Below are 27,969 nucleotides of genomic sequence, written 5' to 3' on the forward strand. Positions count from 1 at the left end.
ATTTACGTTTAGACTCATACAAGACTCCTCTACAAGAAGTCTCTCTTAAAAGAGACACAGTATATTTGTGTTGACCATGGGCTATGTGGATACGCACAGTAAACTTGCATTCACATAGAAATGAATGTTATTTTCCCCAGTTATCCTAAACGTATCACTCTTAGATGGCTTATAAACTGTTTTATGTCTTGTATGTCAGTAGAATTCCATTTTCTTTCAACAAATATATAGAGAGCATCAGCTATGTGCCAGGACTGGAAATACAGCAGTAAACAAGATAGACATGTCCCTACCCCATCAATATGGAGGGAACCTCTAAGATGCTGCCAGGAAGCCCCTTTCCAACTTCAATTCTATGTCTACATATGATTCCTTTTTTAACTTTTGCTTAAGAGGCTCAAAAGATAATTATTTATCCAGTATAAATATAAAACTGGGTCTTTGTTTACTTCTAAACTTGGCAGAAATGTTTTTTATGTCTTATGCATAGCTCATTAACTTAGGTGTCAGAAAATTCTGTTTTAGTTTAAGTAGCCCAAGCTGCCAATTGTTTGATGTCATCATCCTCTTCTGCCCTTCTGGAGGATGCTGGAAGAAAAAAACGGATAAAAATTAGTAATTGGTGACATTCACACTTTCAGCATAGAAAACAGTTATGAATTACACATTTAAAAGGTGTTTATTTATTAATTTAAAAAATACGTGCTAATGACAATGGGTCTGGCTAGCACATCAGGCAACTATCTGACCACAGGCATTGAGTTAGGAAACAGACCTCCTCGGGATCGGTGTGCAGTAGAGGACATGGTTGGCTTTCTTTCTGGTTGAGCTGGGAGAGCAGAGGAAGGCACCTTTGGAAGGCGGATATTTGTCATCTTCTTATTTAATTCCTCCTGTTCCAATTCTTCAAGTTCTGCCATCAACTCATCCTGAACACAAGAGAAAGGAAGAATTACGGAGTTAACGTTTCAAGACATGGGTTTCCTCAAACACAATAACAAGAACATCTGCTACCCAATTGATATGTGAGAATCCAGTGAAATGGAATATTTACTTTAAAACTAAGTCTTTTTTGCAACACTGAGCAATGATTAAAAAATGAATATTCTGGGTTGTGCAAATTTGTTGCAGTTAATCTTATAATACTTCTGTAAACAGCCATTCAAGTAATTTGTGCTAGCTGAATATATAACCTCCCTGCAGTTTCTGGGAAATTTACACCTTGCCTGTCATTTTTACCAATGTGTTCTTTTCTTTTGTTTAGAATCTATAAAACTTTAATCAGAGGAAATGAATATTTTTCCTTGGGCTAATACTATTGAAAATAAAACAACAGATATAGCAAAATCATAATGCACAGAAAACTTAAAAAATCAGTGATACTATGGTTCTCTTATCACATCACCAAAGTCAATATAAACCATGTTGTGCTTTGAGTTAAGAAAACACCAATTTAAGAGAGGTATACTGGGGCTAGACGTGGTAGGTCATGGCTGTAATCCCAGTACTTTGAGAGGCTGAGACAGGAGGATTGTTTGAGCCCAAAAGTAGAGACCAGCCTGGGCAACAATAGTTAGACCTCCCATCTCTACAAACAAACAAACAAAAAAGGGTAGGTATACTGTATTTCTCTCTTTTAGCAATAGTCCAAGAGAGTGTGTTTTAACCTTAAACTATTCTCTGATCCACAAAAATCTTAAAAAGGCAAGGCTAATTTGAGACCTTAAGGGTATAAGTCACCTTATGCCAGGTCTGAGAGGTCTCCCTGGCTCCATAAGTCCTCAGGTGGATTCCAGTTCCTTCTGAGAGCGAAGCTGAGAATCAATACTAAATTTGTCATTGATGAAATTCTGAGGTTGTCACTATTAGAAATGACCTGGAATAGCCTTGTATTCAACCAAGTAGATTTTTTATTTATTAATTCACTCATCATTCAAATGTACTGAGAGCTCACTCCTAGACAGGTTTTACTTTCAGTGCTGGGATGCAAAGTTGAGTCAACAATCCTGACATTCAAGGAACACATACTTGAATATGAGGAAGAGGCACATAAACAAATAATTATCCTATATTAAAGTGAAAGCAAGAACACTATGAGACAAGAAAGGAGATATTTAAGCCAATTATAACATTTGATCAAGTCAATGATTATCAGATTTGCAGTGAGCTGAAAGAGTGCCTGACCTCTATTAAATCTACTGCATGAAAAGGAAATACAATAAGAAAATGTCTAGCATCGGGCGATGTGAAACAGCATGGTCAGTGTAGTTGTGTGCTTTATGAATCTCCATAGGCTATATGAATAAAATGGCATCAGAATGAATACTCTGGTGTCCTATTTCTGCTCACAAAACAATTAGGAGCAAACACGGTAAATACAGAAATGGCAGAACAAGCTATCCTATGCCAAATGCATCCCCCGAATTACCAGTAGTGCTTGATAGTTATCAATAGCACCAGAAAGATACTGAGGTTTTCTTTAGCAAATATGATGACAAGAGAGCGATCATCTGCTCTATCATTTTCAGCCCGTAGATACCAAACACATATTTGACCATTGAGAAAAGAATTTTAGAACTTGAGATATTTTACAGACAATCCAGTGATTCAATAATCTTCATTTTATAGATGCGAAAACTAAGGGTCAGAAATGTAAAGGTCCACACTTGTAACCCTAGAACTTTGGAGACTGAGATGGGAGGACTGCTTGAGGCCAGGAGTTTGAGACCAGAACAAGACTGCCTCTACAAAAATATATATATATCTCCAGGTGTGGTGGCACATGCCTGTGATTTTAGCTACTAGGGAGGCTGAGGCAAGAGGATTGCTTGAACCCACCATAGTGAGCTATGATCATGCCACTGCACCTAATTCTGGGCAAAAGAATGAGATTTTGTGTCTTAGAAAAAGAAAAGTTAAGGGCTTACACAATGTTTTTAATAAATGTTAATAAATAGTAGAGGCCAGGTGTCCACAAAAGCCCAGAGCCCTTTCTACCACATCATAAGTGCACTCATTAGAAGCTTGTTAGTCTATACCAGGGGTTAGCAAACATGTTCCATAAAGGACCAAATAGTAATATCATAGGCTCCACTGGCCACATATCTTCTCTGTCAGTCTCCTTTGTTGTTGTTGTTGTTTGCTACAACACTTTAAAATTGTCAGAACCACTCTTAGCTTAGAGGCTATACAAAAAAAAAGCCATAAGAAATATTTAGCCTGCAAGCCGTATTTTGCCAATCCCTGGTCTACATCATTTTTAAAAGGTGATGATGCCCCATTCTCATGTTTTAGGACTCCATGGAAATGCAACTTACTTGTGAAAGGTATCATTTTTAATATCACATAGATGCAAGACGTTGGATTCTTTGCTTTGCTAATCTAAGATTTGGAAATATTTTAAAATGTGTACCGGTCCTATTTGTGTGTGCTTTGAGTGAAAAATTGAAATTCACAGTGCGGACACCACCACAATTTTAGTCTGTCTGTATTATTGTACTGATTAATCGAAATGAAATGTGTGTGTTAATAATGCTACTCCACATTTATTTTGTTTCATAGCCTGTGCAACAAACAGAGGCTACAGAGCATGATACGTCTATTCCTTGCAGAGTGACACAGTCTGCTCTGTTTTGCCCAGATGTGCGAGCACTCAGTTCCTCCTAATGGAGCTATTTAGGCTGCAACCATTAAAAGTCACTAACTTTACATAATCACATGCTGTTTGTTCCTTAACAGCTGAAAACTTAATTAGGAGGCTGTTTGCCAAACAGTGTTAATCTTTCTTTAAATCAGAGCTACTTCATTCTGCTCTTTAGAGAAGTACCTTTCTAGCAAATATCACTTATTCTTTAGGTATTAAAGGAACCTGCCTACTATATATATATAGAGAGAGAGAAGCTATCCTTATAGCAGCCACAATCCTGCATTCTTCATATTATGTTACTTACCTCATCAAAGTCATCACCAAATACAACCCGTTGGGAAAATGCTTCTGAGATTTCTTGGGCGATGTCCTGTTGCTCTGTGATATCTTGCATTAAATCATCTATTTTGTTCAGATCTCTGGGAAATAATATTTTGTTGAACTTTTTAGGATTTATCTTATAATTATACATTTAGATATAATCCCATTTGGAAAATGAGTCAATTTATGAAAAACACATGGTTACTTCAGTAGGATAGCAAAATTCCTGATAATATTTATCAACTTTAAGGATAATTTGCATTACAAAAAAGTAATCATCCATATATGTTACCTCTTAAATAAATAGCTGTTACATTTGAAACTCACTAAAAAATTATTTTATAACAATCAATATTTGCAGATCCATCTTGAAATTTTGTCAGGGAGGACATATGTAAAATTTAAATATATGCCGCTGTCTCTCAACTCTACAGGAAAAGGTGCCATGGACTGCCAAGGACCACCACAACAAGATGAGTGATGGCAGTTCTCAGTAGAAGCTGTTGCAGTCCTCTGTAAAATCTCAGCACTGGAACTAGAGATCCAGAATACCTATTTCTAGAATACCTAGTAAATCTAAGATCCTGGCTTCCTGAGGGGGCTTTCTTATAGCACCAATGCCCTGGAAATTTGCTAAAGAGAACAGGATTAAGCCCATAACCCTCAGAAGAATCAGCAACTGCTGCAAAGGAACCCAGTAGCCACAGGTTCAGAATGGACAGCTACTTTGAAGACAATTTCTAGCACCTAAGCTCCACTAGCCCCTAACCCCATGCTTATGCTGTCAGTGTCTAGATGTCAGGTTCTGAGCTATTTCTATAGTACCCAGTCTCTGAATCATTCCTCCAATTTTGAAACTAGGCCAAACTGATGGAATACAAGAGAAGTGACTATGTCTCTCATTATTAAGTAACCTAAATACTGAAAGTTTGATTCCCAGTGGAATTAATCTTTTGTGAATTTCTCTGACTCTGTATACTGTAAAAGCTGAGTATTTTGACATATTTTCAAGTAGTAATGAAAAAGAATACTTTTACCACCCTGACTACCCCTTATCTCTAATCCTTATTATCCTATTTATAATGAATATACAATGAATATATTTATTAAAAGGAGCATGAGAAATGTATAGCTAAAATTTGGCAGTGAATTTTTCTCAAAAGAAACATAATGATATGATGCTGCTAAGCTACCTGGAGAGAAAGGTTGATTTTGTATTTTTAGCACCCAATTTATAGAAACCTTAGAGAATTCTAATTCTGATAATGAATCTAATGCTCTCCTCCCTGAAGCTGTCAAAATGGTGACTGATTGTTAATGAACTATCCAGACAAGAAAACATTAGCAAGGTTAATATTCTTCACTGCTCCCAGCTTCTACCTTTTCCATGTTTTCCCATCCTACAGAAATTTGTCTAGACAGCTCAGGCATTTCCTGCTTTTGTGCATCTTTGGCCCAAGTTCCACTATCATGTCCAGTAACAGGAAAAGATCAAATATCAGGCATTTATTTCCTGTGTCAATGTAAGTAAATTTCCACCAGCCCCACTACCACTATGACTATTAATTACTGAGTGCTTACTTTGTGCCAGGAACTATATTAAATGCATTCCATCTAGTGTCTCAATGAATCTCACCATAACCACATGAAGCAAGTAAGTACTATTATTATCTCCAATTTACATATAAGGAAGCTGGATCAGGGAGAGGCAAAGTAATTTACCCAAGGGATAGTCAGCAGTAGAGCTTGGGTTATAATCTAGAAAATTTGGCCTCCAAATCCATGCTCATAACTGTTTTTCTAAGTCAGTCATTCCTAAACATTGGCTAGCATGAACATTGGCTAGAACTTGTTTTTGTTAAAAACAAAAAGGTCCAAACTCTATCCTAGTTCAAGAAACCTAGGCATTTGCATTCTCTTTATTAATTCTCCACCAAGAGAGTTTCTGAATCCCTCCAAGCTTGACAACCACTGTTCCATAGTTCTAACACCCTCACAGATATTGACATTGAAGTGCTTTAAACATTGTAGAGTTAAAGTATTTACAGGTAGAATAGCTAAAAATTGTGAAGGCACTGGGAACTATTATGGGCAAAAGTGAACATCATTTCTTTTTTAATTTTTTTTTTTTTGTTCCCTATAACGTCTAATCTTTCTCTGAGAAAGCATTTCATTCACTATATCAAAGAGTCTCAAAGAATAAGCTCATTCCTGCCAATATCATCATATAGTTCTAAAGGCTCTTCCCAACAATGAGAGAATTTATGACGCAGAGGGAAACCAAAGTCACTCACATGTTTTCATGAACTGCTTTCATCGCTTTTGCTGCAAAGCCCATGTTCCTCAACACCTCGGTGTTGGTGTGTGAGTTCTCCAGGGCTTCTCTCTGAAACTCAATGGTGGAAAGTGTGCCATCAATCTGAGTGAGCTGTTTCTCGAACCTCTTCTTTCTCTTTAATGCCTGTAATGCAGCTAAATAAGGGAGAAGTCATATTAATTAGGAACGAGACCAAGACATTTATTCAAGAGATGTTTGCTCAGCCCAACCACAGACTTAGATTTGCTGGCAGTTAAAGATAATGGGTATACCAAATAAATCTGAGAAACTTCAGTCACATTTGTCCTTCAAACACATACAGCAACTACCAATTTCTCGAACATTTTATTATTCTTTTCTTCCAAAGATGCGACAAGTGAAAGAGGATGGAAAGTCAATTTTTATATTCCATAAAATATGCCACAGAAATGTTTCTGTCAATGTTGGATTTTAGGAAAAGGATAGATAAAAATATGAACAAAAATTATGCTTTAGAAAAATAAACCTTTAGAGGAAGAAAAGATCTTCATGACTATTGATTCTAGACCCATTTTCTTAAGAACAAGTTCATTGAGACCCAGAGAAGTTAAGCAGATTGCTTAAAGGTAAACATTCAGCTCACATAAACCATAGAGGATTTGGTGGCAACTGGAACCAGAACCTAGAGTGCTGAGATGTGGTCTGAAATGATTATGAGCTGTGCATTAAGGCTACATCTAACACGAGTGTCCATGAAATCAAAACTGCTAGAGTTATACTCAAGGATCAGATGGAATACTGGTGAGAGAAGAGTATCTCCTTCAGAGAAATGATAGCTAAATAATCCTCCCATTAACACTTCAGCAAGATAAATGTACCTGTTTCACTCTGAATTGAGAAACAAATAAAGTCCTCTTGACTGTAGCATCTTGTAAAGCAACCAAAATAAAAAGGCCCTAAAGTGTTCATTTTGATAAGGTACTTAGGGAGAGGGCAAAAAAGAGCAACAGTAGAATGTTAATATAAAGATAAATGATAATTAAATGGAATTGGCAAAAGACTCAAATGGTTTTGTAGTTTCAAAGTGAAGCAAGTTAAGTTATTGCCACAGAGATTTCTGAAAGAAGTTGATTTCTTTGTGATTCCAACAGATTTGGTTTATTTATTCCAATGCTTTTTCTTTGGTGCACAAAGACTCATGGTCATACACTTTCTTGGTGGATTTTACCAGTAATCAGTATAAAAAATTACTACTGTTCCATCTGATGCTTTTTACCTTATATTCCATATTGTTCTATATTAAATTAATATTTCAGGTTTTTTTTTAACAATTTGCCTGTAAATAATTTTTTTAGGGACCTCTATCTCAAAATACTTTTTCATTTGCTTTTATTTGATATGCCTATTACAAATAGCATACATTTGGATGTTTAGTTTGTGTGATTGTTCTTAGTCCATTTGGATGGTCATTTAATGTGAGATTTTCACTGAGTCTCATTTTGTAATAACAGATGTGCTATCTAATACGGTCTTTTTAATGTCATCTTTTTTTGCTTTCTCTTTGTTATGCTTTTTGTTCTTTTTCTCCTTTCTTGTCTTCATGTAGATTAATAAAATTTTCTTTGTCCATTTTCCCTTTTAATTGTTGGACCATTGTATGTTCTAAGTTTATTCTTCAAGTGGATAAAACATATGCAATAGGCCAGGCTCAATGGCTCAGCCTGTAATCCCAGCACTTTGAGAGACCGAGGCAAGTGAATTGTCTGAGCTTGCCTGGGCAACTTGGCGAGATCTCGTCCCTGTGATAAAATAAAAATAGCCTGGCATGGTAGCGCCCGTCTGTAGTTCCAGCTACTCAGAAAGCTGAGGCAGAAGGATTGCTGTAGTCCAGAAGGTCAACGTTGGAGTGGCTGTGAGCGTGCATGCCACTGCACTCCAGACTGGGTGGAGTGAGACTCCAACTCAAAAAAATAAAATAAAAAAAGCATACACAATAATTAAGCGAGTGTTCTAGCCATGCTTAAAATTAATCAGTACCTATAATTTATTATCTCCAAACAAGATTCCCTTCCTATCCCAAACTCCATAATGTATGTTTGAAATAATCTGCAATTTTATTAGTTCCAGATGAATACCAAGGTTTTTTTTGTTGTACTTTCAGCATCTAAAGAAATATTTCTTAACAACAGCACTAAGCTTCATAAACACAATTTCAAAGTAATTTATACTAAACTATGGTATTTACTGGCTTATTTTTTTACTATTGCTGCTTATATCATACATCATCCTCTCTTGAATCACTTTCTTATTTTACTGGAGGAAATTTTACAGTATTATTTTTCAGAAAAGGTGCATAGATATACATTCTCCAAATATCTAGAGGTCTGAAAATGTCTTGATTTGTTTCAGACTTGAATGATAATATAGATTTTTACAAAATTCTAGATTCCAAATATTTCAAAAGTTTTAGAACACTATTCCATTGCCTTTAATAGCCAACATTCCAAAATTTGATAATAAAGTTATTATCTCTCTGCAGGTAATCTGTTTTCTTGTTTCCTGGAAATGTTTAAGATTTGATTTTTCACCTTGGAGTTATGAAAGGTCTAGGCCAGGGGTCCTCAAACTTTTAAAACAGGGAGCCAGTTCACGTCCCTCAGACCGTTGGAGGGGCACAGTGAACTGGACCCCTGTTTTAAAAGTTTGAGGACCTCTGGTCTAGGCACCTGCCTTTATTTTTTTGCTTTTTCCAACTATGCATTCAAAGAGTATTTTTATTCTGAAGAATCAAATCTCTCTTCAGCTTGAGAAAAGTATATTCTATTGTTTCTTTTATTACTTTTTTCCCCCACTATTACTTCTGTTTACTCTCCTCTGAAATCCTTACCTGTTTTTATTTAATTATCCCTACCATTATATACCTCCTAGAAAAACACTGTTTTCTCTCTTTTGAAATCACTATGAGATGGATGTCGTATTCTTTGGCTCCATCCTCTATTAATTTACTCCTCTGTCTTTTTTATCTATGCTGTGAGAGAATTCCTTGACTTTATTTTCAGATGATTAACCTAGTCTTCAGTTATATTTATTATACATTTTTATCCTTTATTTTTAAAATACGTTTTTAATTTCTAAGAACTTAATTCTCTAGGTGCTCATTTTTATGGCAGCTTGTTCTTGTTTTATAGATGCAATAGTTTCTTGAATTTCTCTGAAGTTACTAACACAAGTTTTATTTTTAACATCTTTCATTTCTGACATTATTTCTTTTGGGGGAGATTCTGTTGTTCACATTGCTTATCTTGATCCTTCTCTTTCATGCAATTGCCTTTCCTCAAAATTCTTCTGATCTTCTAGTTAAGGTTCATATTTATAAATGGAAGACCGGTATAGTTAATATAAGCTGTACATCTTGTTATGGGATAGTGTTTCCCCACAAGACCTCTCTCCTAAAAGGGAAGTCTGCCCATAGCTCTGTGTAAGAAGTGCGTGGGGCACACTGACAGGCTTGGGGGATAGAGCAAGCACACAAGCTGGTGATTTCTACAATTGCTAAAGAAAGGCTTCCTCTGGGTGTGGAACATTTGTATTTCCTTTAGGAATGATGATTTTCCTTCTCCACCCCTTCCTGCCCACTGTGGTGGTTCAGGGATACCGCAGACTCTGTTCTATTTCTTTCTCCAGGTGCAACACCACAATTTAAGTCCTTGCCAACAGAATTTACACTTATTCATAGAACCTATTTTGTTTAACCTGCCCTTCAGGAAACAACAAAAACAATATTTTAAAGTCAAATCGTTTAAAGTCCTTTTGATGATATTACACTCAAGAGAGGCTTGCCACATTAATGACCAGAGCTGTGTGATCATTTTCTTCACCACACAGGTAGAATGGCCAGCAGTCCCTCCATGCCAACACTCCGCCTATGGAACTATATCTGTTGTTACATTTATAACACTATATTATAATTATTTGTAAAATCTATTCTACCCTCTCTCTCCAATGCCTAATATAAGCCCTTGGAGGAAAGATAGAGCATCCTATTTACCTGTTTCTCCAGCACCTGGTCCAGTTTCCAGTATATGGCATAAATATACAACAAAAATAAACATTTATTGAGAATTTGCTATATGTTAAACTGGTGATAAGTGCTTCACATGCATTATGTAACTTATATCATTTAACTTTCACAAAAACCCTGTGAGTAAATACTATTATTGGTTATTTTACACATGAGATGAATGAATATTAAATAAGAAATATGATCATTTTGATCACAAAGTATGAGGATGGCATGGTATAATGTGAAGAGTATGGTCTTTCAAGACCAGAATGTGAATCCCTTTTTCGTGACTTAATAGATGTGTGTTTTTAGGCAAGTCATTTCCTTTCTCTAAGCTTTAGTTTGCTGATCTGGAAATGGAGATTATAACAGGTTGAGTGATTGTAAGAATTAGTGACAATTTATGGAGAACACCTTATAGTGAACCTGTGAATAGTAGGGCTATCGCAATTAAATTAGCAATAGTAATTTAAACAACATTCTTAATGAGATTATATATCTTATTTCTAAGACCACCGAGCAACAAATTATCCTTTTTTTTTTTTCACTGTAGCTCATAATACCAGAAATATAATACTACAAAACATCTTTACACTTCAATGAGTACAGCAAGTATCCTAAGAAGTCAAACCAAGTACTCATCCCCACCCAACATGACCCGGAAGTGGAATGTTCTGAATATATCTCCTCCCCATCTTGTCAAGCTGGCTCAGTCAGTGTCTTTATTTATGTGGAACTTAGTTGATACCCATTGAACCTAAAGCATTTTTGTTTTCTTTTCTCTTTTCCTTTCCTTTTTTTTTTTGAGAAATTCTTTAAGTTCTTTATTTTAAAATATGTTGTTTCCTAGTATAAATTAATTCTAGATCACTCTTTGAAAAATCTAAGAAAGGCAATTTGATATAAAGGATGAAGTTTTTGGAGTCTCTTGGACTATGTTTTAATCCTACCTCTACCACTTAATAACTGTGTAATAATCCTGATGTATGACCTTTACTCATCTTAGCTGATGTTTCCTCACTTGCATAACAATAGCAATAATACCTAGAAGACAACAATAGAGCATTGTGCTCTGGAGTTGCCTGCTTTTGAACCTCGGCTTTCTCTCTCCATAGCTATGTGACATTAGATAAATTGCTTACTGGAAAATGGGGATACAGCCGGGCTCGGTGGCTCAGCCTGTAATCCTGCGCCTTTGGGAGGCTGAGATGAGTGGATTGCCTGAGCCCGCGGGTTCGAGACCCGCCTGGGCAGCGAGACCTCATCTCTACAATAAATCAAAAAATCAGCCAGGTGTGGTAGCAAATGCCTGTAATTCTGGCTACTTGGAAGGCTGAGGCGGAAGGATTGCCGGAGCCCAGCAGGTCGAGGCTGTGGTGGCCAGGAGCGGCCACTGCACTCCAGTCTGGGCAACAGAGTGAGACTCCAACTCAAAAAAAAAAAAAGAAAATGGGGATAAAATTCTTTCAGTTGTTGAGAATTAAATGAAATTACCTACCTAAAGTGTTTGGTGCAGTGTTTGGCAGAGAGTAATTACTAAACATTAAAGATCTTTACCATCATCATCATTTCCTTCACAGGTTGTTAGAGCCACATGGTGGGAGTCACATGGCCTAATACCCAACCTTGCAAATGTTAGATATTAATTATAATAAGATCTGGTTTGGACATAATTTTAAATGTCTATGTAACATATGGTTTCTGTTTTAAAAAATATTTTAGAGAAATTTAAAAATTCACCACAAGTTGGGATTTCAACTTACACAATAATTTCCAGACCTCACTGTAGATTGGTCCACACCAGAGTCCCAAACCGGAGGGAGTCAAGCAGGCAATAAAGTGTGTGACGCAAAGAGACAGTTGGGGAAAAGGCATTCTTTGTTGTCTCTCCTGTGAGAGAGAAGGGAAAGAAAGTTTCTCTACTATAAAAATAAAAACAACGACTTGGTTTAGTGGCTCACCTCTGTCATCCTAGCACTTTGGGAGGCCAAGGCAGAAGGATTGCATGAGCCCAGGAGTTAGAAACAACATAGTGAGATCTTGTCTCTACAGAAAATTAACCAGGTGTGGTGGTGCCTTCCTGTAGTCCCAGTTATTCGGAATGCTAAAGAGGAAGGTTTGCCCGAGCCCAGAAGGTGGTAGAGACTGTAATGACCCATGGTCATGCCAGTGCACTCCAGCCTGGGTGACAGAATGAGACCCCCAACTGTGGAGGAAAGAAATAAAGAAAACTAGTGCAAGGGTGATGATAAAAGACAGCAGACACTGGCCTCAGTATCAGGGAGTCAGGTGAAGAAGTGGAGACCCCAATGACCTGGGAGTACAAACCTGATCTAAGGGAAGCAGCACTTCTGAGATTCAGTGCACAGTTGCCTTGCATACCTGTAGGCCCAGCCTACCACATGTTCAAAAGCAGCAAGCAATCTGGACTTGCATGAAAAATCTCCCAATTTTTAAATGCTAATTTATATTTTTCTAAAAACCCTACGTGAATGAAACCAATGACTTCTTCATGGCTAGATCTGGCCCCAGAACCCCTGACTTCTCCTGTGATTTCTGCCTGGCTTGTTAAGCTTCCCCCAAACAGTGAGACAGGAAGCTTCTGTTCCAAATAGCCAAGAAGTGTATGTGAGTCTCTCCATGAGCTGTTTCTTACATGAAATAATGATGCCACTGATACCTCACGAGTTGGAGAGGAATTGACTTTGTTTCCTAACAAACAATGTGGGAAAGGAGTAGTTGTATTTTTTTCAAAGGCATGCAACACTGCTGCAAATCAAGCCCCACTCCTGATTTGGCAAAGAAGGACATTTTCAGAGCAGTGAAATTTAACCTGTACAGAAGGTGTAATTTAATCTTCCTAGCTCCTGCCTGTGCTTTTAAACAGCTAGTGAGACCTGGACAACATTCCTTTTAAAACAAAGGACTCTACTATATTCCTTTTGTGGTAGAAAAACAGTCAGGGATCTGTCTCTTCACGTAACAGTGATGTTTCTTCAGGAGTGGAGTAGTAGAACAATGTCCTTTATGTATTGCTGCTAACAGGATACATGAAGCGTTCTTACCGCAGCCCATTGGGGATTGGAACTGAAATGTAGAAATTATCCACACGAAACAAAATCAAACTAGCCCTATGCAACTCTAATCCACTATACTGCCAAAAGAGGAAGACTTTCAGTCATCGAGGCCATAACTTAAAATAGCAGAAAAGAGTTGCAGTTTCATCGCTCATGTAATGTATAGGGCGTCTTAATTTTAAAAGTCAACCGGTTGTTCTTCACTCATTCAGAATGTGTAATGGGTGCATTGTTAATCCATCCATCAGCAAACAGGAAGGACTTTTTTGGGTTTTTTTGAGTCAGAGTCTCACTCTGACTCCCAGGCTAGAGTTCAGTGGTACAATCACAACTCACCACACTGTGGCATGCATCACTGTACCCAGCTAATTTTGCTTTGTTTTGTTTTGTTTTTGTAGCAATGAGATCTTGCTATGTTGCCTAAGCTGGTCTTGAACTCCTGGGCTCAAGCAACCCTCCTGTCTCAGCCTCTCAAAGTGCTGGGACTACAGGGGTGAGCCACCACATCTGACCAGGAAGAACCTTTTGGGAAGGTTCCTATCCAATGAATCAGGGATACTAACATGCTTAGACCTGTCTGTGAAATAGGAACCTGCATTATAATGGCTCTTCTCTAATCAAGGAACGGCTGATCTCTAGAGAAAGGCTAAAAGATGAGACTCTGAACAGTAAGCCCAGTTATGAGCGTGCTTAAGAGACGTACGTCACACATAATCGCTTATGTCATCTTTTGCTTTTAACTGGGAAGTCTCATGATCATGTTTTATTTGTGGAATTTTAGTGTAAGCCCTGGTTCTTACTCATATGCAAATCTCTTCATTAATTGACTGACAACTTCTATTTATGACACACTGTTTTAGCTCTTAAAAATCACAGTCTGAGTAAGCATCATAAACATTTCACAAGTGGAATTAAAAACAAAATATTTCTATTCAATGTCATAGATTACCTTGGAAATAAACGGGAAATACTAGAAAATTTTAACAATCATTTGGCCAGGACCATCTCATTATGAATTGCACTGGACTTCTTTACTTTTAAAAAATATTATTTATTTATTCATTTCAATCATTTAACAAGCACACACTGACGATCTATCACATGCCTAGCACTATGTTAGGTCCTGACGATCTATCACATGCCTAGCACTATGTTAGGTCCTAGAGGGACAAACAAATAAGGCTACAATCTCAGAGAGAGACAAAATATGAAATGGACATTCAATCATCTGTTCATCATTCAGCAAACATTTATTCAGTACCAACTCTGTTACAGGCACTGTGCTCAGGGATATTAACATGTGCAAATTACATTTTTCATCTCAAGTAGTAGAGGCGATAAAAAGGAAAATAAGAAAATATGTGTACAAGGTACAATGGTTACACAGAGGAATGTACAAGCTCTTTCTGGAGGGCAAGGGAAGGATTCACAGAGGAAGTAATGTAAGGTCCAGGTGACTGTCTACACATAGACTCAACACACTGACCAATAAGGAACATGAAGGTATTACACAAAGGATTCCTTCAGCCCCCCTACTCTCCTCCATTCTCATACAAATGCAAAGTTTTTAGCTGAGATATATTAGAAACTAGGAATTATAAACCTCAAAAATAGAGCAAATCCCACCAGCTTGCCTTACCAACTGAATATTACATGTAACTTCCATATTTTCCGAGGTCTCCCCAATATTAAATGTCGTAAGGAAGGTAAATAGCAAGCTAAAAGAAGACCAAAACATAATAATGATATATAGTGTTATATAATATTAAAGCAGATGTCTGAGAAAGCAGTAAAAAGAAATGAGATTGGAGATAGTAAATAAGAGATATTCTGAGGAAAGGGCATTTGGAAGTGCAATATTGCTATAAGCATTCCAGTAACTTTGGACTAAATTTTGTGTTTAAAAATATGGTGATTGATTAATATTATAAAGTACAAAAAATGAGAAAGGCTGACTGACTGATTAGTGTCCCTTTCCTTCTCAAGAGAGATGGCAAATAGACAAAGAAAATTAAAGTGTTTTCCAGCTGAAATGATTCCCCTGTCTTCATTCTAAAGAGTTTCAGGTTGTTTCTGAAGATGAGATAACTCTTGCTACCAGGATATCGTGCAATAGAATATTAAAGGAGGTAAATCTGAGAGGGAAAGTTCATGATCTACAAGCAGTAGCAGTATCAGCCTTGAGTTTTCAAAAAAAGAAGAAATTCTTGCATAAAAGATATATTCTAAATACCCCCTGAAATTATCAACTCTTATAATGAATTGCTTCAGAGGTCAATTGACAGGCAAGTGGGATTAACCTGTTACTGGACCAATATACCAATACATTAATTAAAATATACTTGATATTCTTTGTAAAAACCCAATTAATTGTTTGACATCAGGCAGAATACAAAACTGAAAGAATAAGTTTTTACTAGCTATTAGTATTATTTATAGCCTCACAAATCAATAACCTTTGTGGGCTTGCTTTATCTAGAATGTAAGAAAAACAGTATGAATACGAAAGTAGCAATTATTAACAGAAAAACTCAGAAATAATTGTTTATACTTCATCATATAAGGTAGATGCATGTACTTATAGATGCAACTTGTACATATATATTATTTGTATATTTAACGTGGCTCTATTTTCTACTTGTAAAAAAAGTATTCCTTGTTCATATGATGCTGCAGTATTTGGTAGTACTGTGCCTATGGAGGGCAGGTGCCCTACCACCTGAAGTTTGAGAACCAACAAATTAGATCCCTATAGCCCCTGTAGTTCTCACTGTCCATGATTCTATGACTATTTCTTTAAGATCCTGCAGTCAACAAATCTCGAAAAATACACAGCTCCTTAAGGAAATTCTTTAAAAATAGGTTTACCTTAAATTGATGGTAAAACATACTATTCTTTAATTTTTCAAATATAAATAACACCTAGAAATTAAGATAGTTTCCATAAATAAAAGTTTCCAAGCTGCTCCCAAAATGATAAAACGCGAGCTCTTATATGTAATATTTGAAATACCTACAAATTAACTTAACATAACCATAAATATTTTGCTGCAGCTAACATGGTAGAAGTTTTGAGTCAGAATTACATCATTGTTCAAGTTCCAAGATTATATTTACTTTTAGTTTAGTGTATCAAACATATGAAAAGAAATGATAATATAAATAGCACTGCTCACCAAGCAAGTCCTGTTGGACCACGTTACTGCTATAGCAAATAGGACACACCCAGTACAACTATGTAGTATATAACCCTATGTGAAAGAGCCAGAAAGATTCACTAGGAATTTAAATAGATAATAAAATGTCCAAAGTGTTTGTTAAATATTTGCTTGCATGATTTTATTCCTCTAAATTTCCATCTAAGTGCAAATTGTATTTCATTTAAGCTAGATGGTTGACGAATTCTAATTTTTAAATCAAAAATTTAACTTTTTATCTCAAGGATTCCCAACTTTTAACAGAGATGACCTACTTTTCCTTTCCTGTAATTTTTAAATTGCCATTCTTGTTTGCTCGCTTTTTTGGGTATGTTTTGTTTTGCGGGTAGTGATTACAGTGTTGGTATTTTAAGTCACTAAATTACTAGATTGAGGAAGAAATAATGGAGGTTGCACACAGCAATAGTAATGGGGACTTCTAGCTAACCTCTACCTTCTTACTGGAAATTCCTATCACTTAGAAATCCCTGGACAAAGGCCTTAGCAGTGGCTGAAAGAACCTTTGATTTCAGGTATGGAAGCTCTTACTGCTTTAAAGCATGAACCTGGAAGCTGACAAGCTCCTAAACAGTTCCAACAAGCAATTCTCTATCAGCACCAGTTACTTGAAGTAAGAGAACAAAATCTCTGGTACAAGAAAAGTCAACTATTCAGGAAATGGCTTACTGTCTGATTTATATTTAATTCAGACTCTTTTGTATTGTTGTTTCTTCTTTTCTGCAAACTTTTAAGTCAGAAGTTCTATCAAATAATAGAAAAAGTAGAAGATAAAATTTCAGTATACATGAAAAGTGCTAAAAACTAGTTCACTGAAGCAGAAGAGTAAGAATACGACTTTAAAAACTAAATTCTCAATATTATCTGTATATGTTAAGTTCTGTGATAACTTTGTTCCATAAAGACACAAGTAAAACACATACACACACACACACACGTAGATTTACATGTACTTAAGCATAGTACAAAAAATGAATATCAAAATAGATCATCCACACCCATTCCAAAGCTGATCCTCAAAGCAAAGTCTTATAAACTAAAACTAAAGCTAAAACAAAACACACACACATAAACTGAGTGTTAGATCCCTTGTCTTATTTATCATTGGTTAGAACAGCATGCATTTTTCTTTTCTGTTATCTTGAAACTCATCTGAAATAAGTAGCCCTAAATACTGAGAAATACACTAGCAGTACTAAGCAAATATGTAGGTAAGCTCACAGTACCCTCGTGCCATAGTTTCTTGAAAGTATAAATCTTATGATTGGCATAATCATGGTGTTAGTGATAAATTTTCTACCTTATTTTGGCTGATTCAATAAGCTGCAAAATAGTATAAATCAAGGAAATTATATTCTTTCTCAATGTAAATATTTCCAAAAATGTGGTGCCTTCCACCCTTGTGGAATTTAAATAGAAAAAGGAGGAGGAGGAGGAGGAGAAATGTTCCAGTATTTATAATACTGCTCCAAATTCATGAAGGAAAAAAACAAACTAGATGCAATGTTAGGCAACATAAGGAACAATATCAACAGCTCTCCTAGAAGTAGTCCCAATACATCAGCAATCTGTGCCTCACATTTTTGACAGAATGATTCTAGAACAAAAATATTCAATTCTCTTGTTTCTGAGGAGTTAGAAAAGAAGGCAATGATTACCAGAAGCCAATATGAGTTCACAGAGATTTAAAATATCAAACCAGGAGCAAACGCTTATTTTCTTTGGGTTACTGGATGCGGACTCAAAAAAAAAATTTATAAACCACCCACCGGTCTCCTAACCTTACCCACATCAAAATTGCCAAGAAAGCTTTGAGTATCAAAATCCTGAATCTTATTCCGGATCACTTGAAACAGAATCTCCTGGGGTGGCATTTTAAAAAGCTCTCCACTGAATCTGGTGAAGCTAACACACTATCAGTTCATAAACCAGCACTTGTAAACCCCGGTGTATGAATATAGTTTGGTTTTAAGAATATAATTCACAAGGTATACTTGGGCACTATTGAGGACAAGAGAAAAAGAGAAAGAGAAGGTATGGGCTGGAAATATGGACCAGGTATCATTATAGCTAGGTGAGTAACTGAGCTCATTGAGTGCTGATGTGTCAAACTGGAAATTATGCCTTAGCTGAATCTTAAATGAAACACTACTGTTATCATGCAGACGCCATCCTGGAAGGAAGTCTCTAGTGGCATGTCAAGGCTCTGTCTTTGGTTCTGTCTTATTCAATATTTTAACTAAGACTTCTATGACAACAGAGGCTGCAGATCAAATTTGTGGCTGATCAACTAAAAGAAATAGTTCATACATAAAACAATAAAACTGGAATAAAAATCTTAATTCCAAAACAAGTGAGAATGATGTTTAATAGAAATAAATGTAAGACACTAAATGCAGCTTAGCATATTGATTTAAATGGGGAATGGGTAGAATCTCTGAACCTATTCTAGTTCAAGCTTCCTGATTTTAATTCTTTCTTTCTTTCTTTCTTTCTTTCTTTCTTTCTTTCTTTCTTTCTTTCTTTCTTTCTTTCTCTCTTTCTTTCTTTCTCTCTCTCTCTCTCTTTCTCTCTCTCTCTCTCTCTCTCTCTCTCTCTCTCTCCCCCCCCCCTTCTTTCTTTGGAGAAGGTTTAGGCAGGGTACAGTGGCTCACACCTGTAATCACAGCAATTTGGAGTGTTGAGCCAGGAATTCAAGGCTGCATTGAGACAGGATCACACCACTGCATTCCTGTTTGAGTGACAGAATGAGACTTTATCTGTAAAAATTAATTAATTATTTAATTTAAAATGATGGGAGCTTTGGTAAATCTGATTGGGAGTTTTAACACTTTCCATATCTGATGGGGAAAACACAAGTGATATGGGCATCTGGGAAAGCATATGCAAATAGAGGCTGTATTAACAGAACAAAAGAGATAACAACCCAGGGCATTCTGCCCTGGTCAGTAATTAAGTGCCTGATTGAGAGTGTAAATCTATATAGGATCTTTGCCAGGGCTCAGAAGGGAGAGGGAGGTCCGTGGGAAGGTGAGAAGTGAATAAGACTCCCAGGACTAGTGCAGGTGCTTTTGGTTTCCCCACCGTGGAATGAAGATCCAAGTGGAGCTTCTGAGGTGAGGGAGGGAAATTGGGGGTGAAGATTGAGGGGAGGTTCACTTTTTCATTGATCTACCTTTTCTAGAAGAAAGAAGAGTAGTTGGCCTAGGCATTGTCAATGCCCCAGAAATAAAACTTGTATTTTTTTTTCTTTAGGCCCTAGAATACTGAGTATGATACAAAATAATCAGATAATCAAAGACAAACAAAATAATATATCATAATGCCTGCTTCTAATTTGAATACTAGATAAGTCTGAGAACCAGTGTGAGTTATAGTACCATATGAAACATATGACTTCCTTAAAGAAACTTAACTCAGGGGCTAAGGAAGACTTATTAGAAGATCCTCAAATATTTCTTCAGGAGTAAGCAGAGGGGAAGGTGTATAGATATTTCTCATCTGAGTATCTGAATGATGACAGAGGAGGGGAGAAACTATAGGAATGAATAAAGGAAGAAAACGGAGAGTGATCCCTTCCAGTTTAACAGCTTATTGAATAATACATTATAGGTTCTCAATGTGTAGTGGGATCAGAATTACTGAGTTACTTGTTCAAAGTTCAGATTTCTGGACCCTATATATAGCCTATTAAGTGAATATCTTTAGTGTGTACTTATGAGTGAAGTACACTGAAGAAATTCTGATGCAGGTGATCTGAGGACCATATTTTGAGAAACTCTCTTAAGAAAGGAGGTCACCAGGTAAGTTATATCCCCCAGGGGAACTTCCATCAGGGTCCTGCAGTCAATAGCTGTCTCATTTTACCTGAACCATGCTTTTGCCCTCACTAGTTTGGCTTTCAACTAGCTGACTGTCATGGTTCACTTTATGCAAATGTCCTCCTGGGCCCCAGGGTCTGAGGGTCACAGAATTCAGCCTTATGACAGCCATAGCAAAATGCAAAGTAAAGAGCTCGGGGAAGTTCCATCCATTAAGCTAAGAGTGAGATTGTGCATGCACCCCCCCACTCCAAAGAAGACTGAGTATGCATCATAATTCTGAAAGTAAATTCATCTTTACCAATACACTTCAGGCTTCAAAATGAGACAGCATATTCAATAGAGAACTCTCTGTCTTGAAGATTTATTTCCCCATACAGACAGCTGATGAAGAGTTGGAGTGACCTCCACGTCAGATTTTCACTGGAGTCATGTGTAATGATACTGAGCAGGGGTTTTGGCCAACTTTGCTTCCTCTCTGTCTCAAGTTTTTGTCTTTAACAGCCTATGGATAACCTCAGACTGGATCCACCCATTTTCACAAAATTACATATTTGGAGTTGCTGCTCAGCCCAGAACAAGGCAAGCAACAGGACCAGGATTACGGTGAAGAGAAAAAGAGTCATGTAGGGAACAAAATGTAAGGAAGCACTCACTCTCAGGGTCACACAAGTGTGTATTAGGCATCTCCCCTGCTTCACCTTATACCTGGCCCTGGTGAGCAAACTTCAGCAGAGTAAGGGGGTCACTGTGGGAGTGAAAGAGGTGGAATGGAGGAAAAGGAGATTTGGAGAATTTATTCCTGTCCTCAAATATGTGAAAAGGCTTCATGGGACAGATGGAGTAGATTTATTTGATGTTATTCCAGAAGGCAAAATTTGGGCCAATAAGTAGACCTATTTCAGCTTTAAAAAAATACAGTCAATGGTCAGGCATGGTGGCTCACACCTGTAAGCCTAGCACATTGGGAGGCAGAGGCAGAAGGATTGCTTGAGGCCAAGTTCGAGGCCAACCTGTGCAACATAGTGAGACCCCCACATCTAATATTTTTAAATGCAATAATCGTACACCAAGGGTTAATATGTATAGAACACTGCACTACATACTTTATACAATAGTGTCATTCATCCTCATAGCTCTAAGATCTATGTTAACATTGCTGTTATGCAGATAAGAAAAGTGAGGATTAGATAGGTCTAGGGTCACTGAGCTGCTAAGTGGCAGAACGTGGCTGAAAATCCCACCCAGACTGCTGCTTTGAAACCTAGGCTCTTAATCATAACATCAATTTATTTTCTATCAAATATGTAAAAATTAAATTGAAATGTTACATTTAAGCAGAAGGAAGTTAGAACAATGACCCCTAAGGTGTGCTGCCAGACCAGTGTGGCAGGAGGGGTTTGCAGTGTGCTGAAATATTAGTACCCTTTAGCTCCAGAGCTCACCAGCCTGTAGCATTAAGAATCTAGGGTTGCTTGGTCTACCCCAGCAAGCATACAAATATTCAGTGCCCGTGGGCGCCATGATGTCAGAAAAAAAGGAGGGGTGGTCCAGAAACACTAAGAGAAAATACTAAGAGATCTTATTATTTTGTTGTTGGTGATTTTTTTTGTTGTTGTTGTTTTTATTCTATTAACATTACTATAGATGTAGGTTCCTGATCCTTTACCCCAGCAACAGGGCAGAATTAGTGGGGATGCTTTTAAAACACACTGATTGGTGGGGAGGGACCGGCAGTAGTGGAAATCTGCCGGGAGAGGGGGTCATATCAACAAGGGTACCTGCATAATGAACATTTGTATACCTAACCCTAAATTGTACCCCATATCTTTAAAGTAAAAAATTTTAATAAAAAATAAATAAAATAAAGTTGTGGGACTGAACACACACACACACACACACACACACACACACACACACACACACACTGATTAGGCCAAGCTCAGTAGCTCAAGCCTTGTATTCCTAGCACTCTGGGAGGCTGAGACAAGAGGACTGCTTTTAGCCCAAGAGTTTGAGAACAACCTGGGCAACATAATGAGCCCTCGTCTCTACAAAAATAAAAATAAAAAAAATTAGGCAGGCATGGTGTCATGCACCAGTAGTCCCAGTTACTCTGGAGCTTGAGGCAGAAGGATCGCCTGCGCTCAGGAGGTAGAGGATGCAGTGAGCTAGGATCCAGACTCTGACAAAAAACAAAAAACAAGACAAAACAACAACAAAAACCACTTATGCCTAAGCCCTGCTCCAGCTAATTACATCAGAATTTATGGGAGTGGGCCCCAGGTATCCAGGCAACTTTATTATATAATGCTCAGAAGAAGTAGAAAAAAAAATTAAGTGATGTATAAAAAATGTGCTTTTCTACCAAGCAGATTACTAGCTACGAAGCATGAATTATAGCACAGTAATCTGAGCAAACTGCATTTAAGAACCTCTGACCTCCTAAAGTTTTTCACCAAATTATAAATCATGTTCCAACTGTTACTCTTTTGGATCAAAGGATCTTGAATAGCACTGCAGTTACAAAACCAATTTAGTGATGTTTACTTGCACTCTGTTTGGTAGATGATGATGGTAACTGCCAAACAAGTTTGAAGGGAGGAGAGTTAGCTACCCCCACACCACCTTGATACGAGTTATAATGAAAGCAAATTTTGGACTAAATTCTGCATACACATTATTAAACAGACACACACTGGCAAGGAGGTAAAAATAGTGTGTCAGCCTGTTTCATGAACTCAGTGAGGTCCCAATCCACCTTGTATGCAAGGCTCTCTAAATCAGGTAGCATCAATCCCTGGCAGGTGCAGTGCCCTGTAGGAGATATACTCCATCAAAACTCACCTGAACCAAAGACTGGACACTCCACTGATTTGAGTCAAGTCTCAGACCTCATCCTAATGTTAACTTCATTATTAACCTAGTAGATTCCTATCACCTGTTCATACATGCGAAGGCAAAAAAGTGTCTCTGAACTATTTTAGCCAATCCACATATTTAAAATGACTATAATTTCACCAGTGAGGTTCCACTTCTAATATTTATTATGTTAATTTAGGAGTTACTGATTTACCAATAAAACCCATTTTGACATTGACAATGCTGCCAAAGCTTCTGTTGTTATAGAGAAATCGATCCTTGAAGAACTTGAAGTGGCCAAGAGTGTGGCCCTTTCTGATATAATGCTAGCTGGCCATTCAACCAGTAACAAGCAGACCAGCTATCTCTAAAAATAAAACTTCAACTGCACATACATTATGTCACTGATTATAATATAATCAACTGCACATACATTATGTCACTGATTATAATATAAATTACAGCCAGCCATTCTAGCAATGGCATTGTGTAGCATAGGGATAATTTAGTACTGAGCATATTGGGCTTTATTTTACTATGTGGGTAAAAATATTTCTTAATGGTTAGTCAGAAACTGTGTATACAAAAAATTATTTGGTTTATTTGGAAGATGCTGATATTGACAGTGTTTCCATGGCTCTAAGACCTAATTGTTTCCATAGTTTAAATTACAGATGACCTCACGTTAACCAGACTCTTCTTACTACTTGTAGGACCAGGACTGGGCTAACACCAGTGAAACTTCCAAGAATAAAGAATTAATGGCCTTAAAAAAAAAAAACAGTTGGCTAATTGCACTTGATACTTACACCTGTAACTTACTGGATTTAAGAAAGTTATATTGGTGGTCTTAATTAGCATTGTTTTTAAATTTGTTTGTCTTTATTCATAAAGTTGACTTGTGATACACTTCAGTGCATTACCAAGTGGAGACCATTTCTGAAAAAAGTCAATAAAACTCACATTATTTTACACCTTTGTCTCTGACAGCAAAACATTTTTACTATTTCCTAGAAACAGATGTTCATTTTTTTCAGATTTTTTAAACCAATATGTACTGGGCAACTACTATAGACAAAGCTGCATATATCCAAATAGATGACAAAGATGACAAATAGATGACAAAGGAAAAAAAATTCCTTGAAAGACCCTAAGCAAATGTCAGAGTACATATCAAACTGAAGAGGAAGGGTGGAGTAACAGAATGACCAATAACTTTTTAGCAAGCCATAATGGCATGGTCTTTCCTGAGAAATTGCCATTTAATAACTTCCCAAAATATTTTCAGACATAAATAGAAACCAGTGTTTAGCTCTAAAACAGTTCATAATACAGACAAAGGTTATATGCAACAGCAGAGAAAAATGAAACAACCTTTTTACTGTCGATAATAAGTAGGCATAAATGTATCTAGTACACTTTTATGGGAAGAGGCAGAGTTTTCAAAGTCAGCTTCCAGAGATATCATTCCTTTCCTGCATTAAATAATGGCAGCATCATTTAGAATGAGCTAAATTTTCGCAAGGTTTCATTATGACTAAAGAAGCCCGACTTGAGGATGTAAATGCTCAGGTAGGCAGAGTCCTGTATGACCACTTCTATTTCTGGTCTTTCATTGACCTGGCATTACAAGTTCTCACTGGGTTTTCATATGTGCCACTGGTGCTGTTTAGATCTGTTCCTATAGAGAGGGCTGCATACTGAAGAAGCTAATTAACTCTGGCAAAGAACAAAGGGTTCAAGGTGCAACATTAGCACCAAGAGTCATTACTGACTCAAAGTCCTTTGAGTGTACCAAAAGTCAGTGATAGAAAACTTAATATCTAATTCCTCAAACAATTTTTTTTTAAGATCCCAACTGTAGGATATCCAACTAACGTTTTCAACAGCTGAGGAGCAAGGTAAACCAGAACAAACTATAATATGCTTCACTGAAAATGTGCATGCAAGTTAAAATGTGTAATTTAGTATACAAGCTTACAACTTAAAACTTGAAGGTTAGTATTGCAGTCAGCAGGATTGGACTAGGGAGAGATGAGCCAGGAATAAAATTTAAGAGGGTGCCAGAAAATTCAGTAACCAAGATAAATAATATTTTAATGCAATATTTTTAAAACTCAAAATCTATCTATGAAGAACAAAATATCACATTTTTAAAAAGAATTTTAAATAAAGAAGTGTACAGAACAATATAAGAACTGGAGGCAAAAGAAATCAATCAAAACTGATCTTGTCTTTACTTAAAATGTTAATATTTTGTCCTTTAAATATTGTATTAAAACATTGTTCATCTTCCTTACTGAGATTTTTGGCGTCCCTTTATATTTTGCCATCAAGGTGAGTGTCTTGCTCAGCTTATCCAAATCACAGCCCTAGGGATCACTACGAGTTCCTAGAAAGGCTGTAGAAGCAAACCTGGCCGCCTGGGGGAGCGGAGCGTGGCGAGCCGCCTGTCCCCAGGGGAAAGACCGGGCAGGTGGGCGAGAGCGCACCTGAGGGCCAGACCCGGCGCCTACCTCGCTTGTTCCGCGTCCCATGCTTCTTGGCCAGGGCGAGTTCTCTCTGGATTCGATTTTCCAAGTACTCTTGTTTCTTGCCCAGCATCTCCTCTGTCTCCCGAAGTCGGGCCAGGGCCTCCTGGGGACTGGGAGCTGCTCGGCTCTTAGAAGAGCCTCCCCCTTTAAAGAACTTGCCCAACTTGCTCATGGCTGCGGGGCTGGAGGGCGACCGGTCCCGGGGGCGTCGCAGGAGCTCCCCGGGCCCGCGACTGGAGAACAGGTGAGCAAGACAGTCCCCGCGGAGACCCAGACCGAGAAGGCGGCGCTCCCGGGAATCAACAAGTTGTCGGGGGCAGGTGACACACGCTCCTGGGCATTTCCTGGCCGCCTGCTCGGCTCCGCCCCTCGGCGCGGCTGCCAGGCGGGGAGGGCACCCGAGTCGGACGTCGGCCGGCCGGCGCCACCCGGCCCTCTGGGAGTCGATGGAGAGCTCAGAAAAGTTGGAGCGGCAGGGAAAAGAGCGCAGCAAAGTTGCTGCTTTATCCCCACTAGGGACACACCCAGGGATGAAAAACTGGTCGGAGAAAAGCAAACCAACGTCCAGAGGTCTCGTGTGGGCGTGAAAGCATGTGTGCTTTGCCTGGCTGGATATGCACAATGCGGTATTCCATGCTGTGTGTTGTGTGTGTGAGCGTTTGAGCAAAGTGTTCCGGCATTCAGGCCTCTGTTCTCGTGAATAAGAATATTCAGATCTTGTCCTCTGTTTGTATGTTGAGTAGAAATGAGGTGTGGACATGTTGCCCGCCTCTGTGATGCAGGTGTGTGGGCCAGTCAGGAGCAGCTGTTCTGACCGGGTTTGTCTCTGCATTTCTATAGTCTGGTCAGATTGATGTGTGCCTGGCTGCCAGTTGGCATGGGTGGATTCTAGGTCATCCTCTCATAGTTTTTAGTGGGTGAAAGATGGTGGCCAGCTCTTTTCCTAATGTCAGGACGTCTGAATGTGTTTTGTGGTTGCATTCTTTTCCATAAATAGGAATCGGAAGCTTTCGATGTGATTGTCAGTGTATCAAAAACCTTAAATGGGGCTGCCCTTGTGTTTGAATTGATGTCAAATGCCATTACATAGATACCTTTAAAAAGTAGAGAATATTCTAGGGAAAAGAAACATTCTTTTTTCCATGCTCACTATCTCAGGCCCATCTATTAGAGCTATAAGCAAAGAGTTTGGTCAGATGAAAGGACAGCAATATGTAATGATTATGGATGATGTGATACAACTGAAAACCTATGCTGAGCAGGCCACAAAGAAGTGGAATGTGGAACTGTTTATGTTCTAGTTCTCAAAGACTACCATGTACCCTGCATAACATACTCCTATTTGAGCAACGTAACCCAACATCAGAATCTATTTGTGATCATTAGTCAACCACTACTGAAGAGGAAAAAAGCACTGATTACTACAACAAATTTACCTTGATACCCAAGATCAATAACCCAATTTTATCTGCTATCATACAGACACAAAACAGCAAGCTAATCCATTTATTCAACATTAGTATAGCCAACATCAAATTTTGCCAAAGAAATTGAACATTTTCATAGGAGGCTTACTAGTATACATCTTATACACACAAACATAGGAATTTATCATTTACCAGTGAATACAACCAGCCACCTCCTATCATTTTCTCCCTGGTCGTCTAAAGCACTTATGGTCTGTAATACACATTTTGCTCTAATTTCATATGTATTAAAACTGTATTAAGTCATATTACTTTATTGTTTAAATATTTCATGGGTATGTTTTGGAACTTACTTTCTCAGTCAGATTTTAAGCCCCTTGAGAGTTGAGAAGTAGCACATGTGAGACTTCATCTCTACAAAAAATAAAAAATTAGCCAGGCATGGTAGCACGTGCAACTACTTGGAAGGCTGAAGTGGAAGGATTGCTGGAGTCCAGTGGTTTGATGCTGGGGTGGCTGTGAGTGTGCCACTGCCTCCACTCTGGGTGATGGAGTGAGACTCCAACTCCAAAAAAAAAAGAAGTAATACATATTCTGCTATGGCTCCCATTGCTAGTCAGTTTAACCAGTCTTATTGAATGTATTCTATAGATAAAGTACAAGGAATTCAAGTATAGTCTACCCTCGAGAAGCTTACTTTCTAGTGA

The 27,969-nt window shown here is 37.8% G+C and overlaps 1 protein-coding gene across 1 annotated transcript; it reads right to left on the reverse strand.

Moving 5' to 3' along the window:
- Positions 1-351: 351 nt before the first annotated feature.
- CHMP4C (charged multivesicular body protein 4C) lies at positions 352-26,193 on the reverse strand. The gene is made up of 5 exons (XM_008057468.1): positions 25,818-26,193; positions 6,262-6,439; positions 3,951-4,065; positions 776-929; positions 352-588 (listed from the first exon to the last, which is right to left on the reverse strand). Exons 1-5 carry the CDS (start codon positions 26,005-26,007, stop codon positions 527-529), a joined length of 699 nt encoding a protein of 232 aa, XP_008055659.1. The 5' UTR covers positions 26,008-26,193; the 3' UTR covers positions 352-526.
- Positions 26,194-27,969: the final 1,776 nt, after the last annotated feature.

The sequence above is a fragment of the Carlito syrichta genome, unplaced genomic scaffold (genome assembly GCF_000164805.1).
Source record: "Carlito syrichta isolate Samal-C Ts95f unplaced genomic scaffold, Tarsius_syrichta-2.0.1 Scaffold303022, whole genome shotgun sequence".
NCBI classification, from domain to species: domain Eukaryota; kingdom Metazoa; phylum Chordata; class Mammalia; order Primates; family Tarsiidae; genus Carlito; species Carlito syrichta.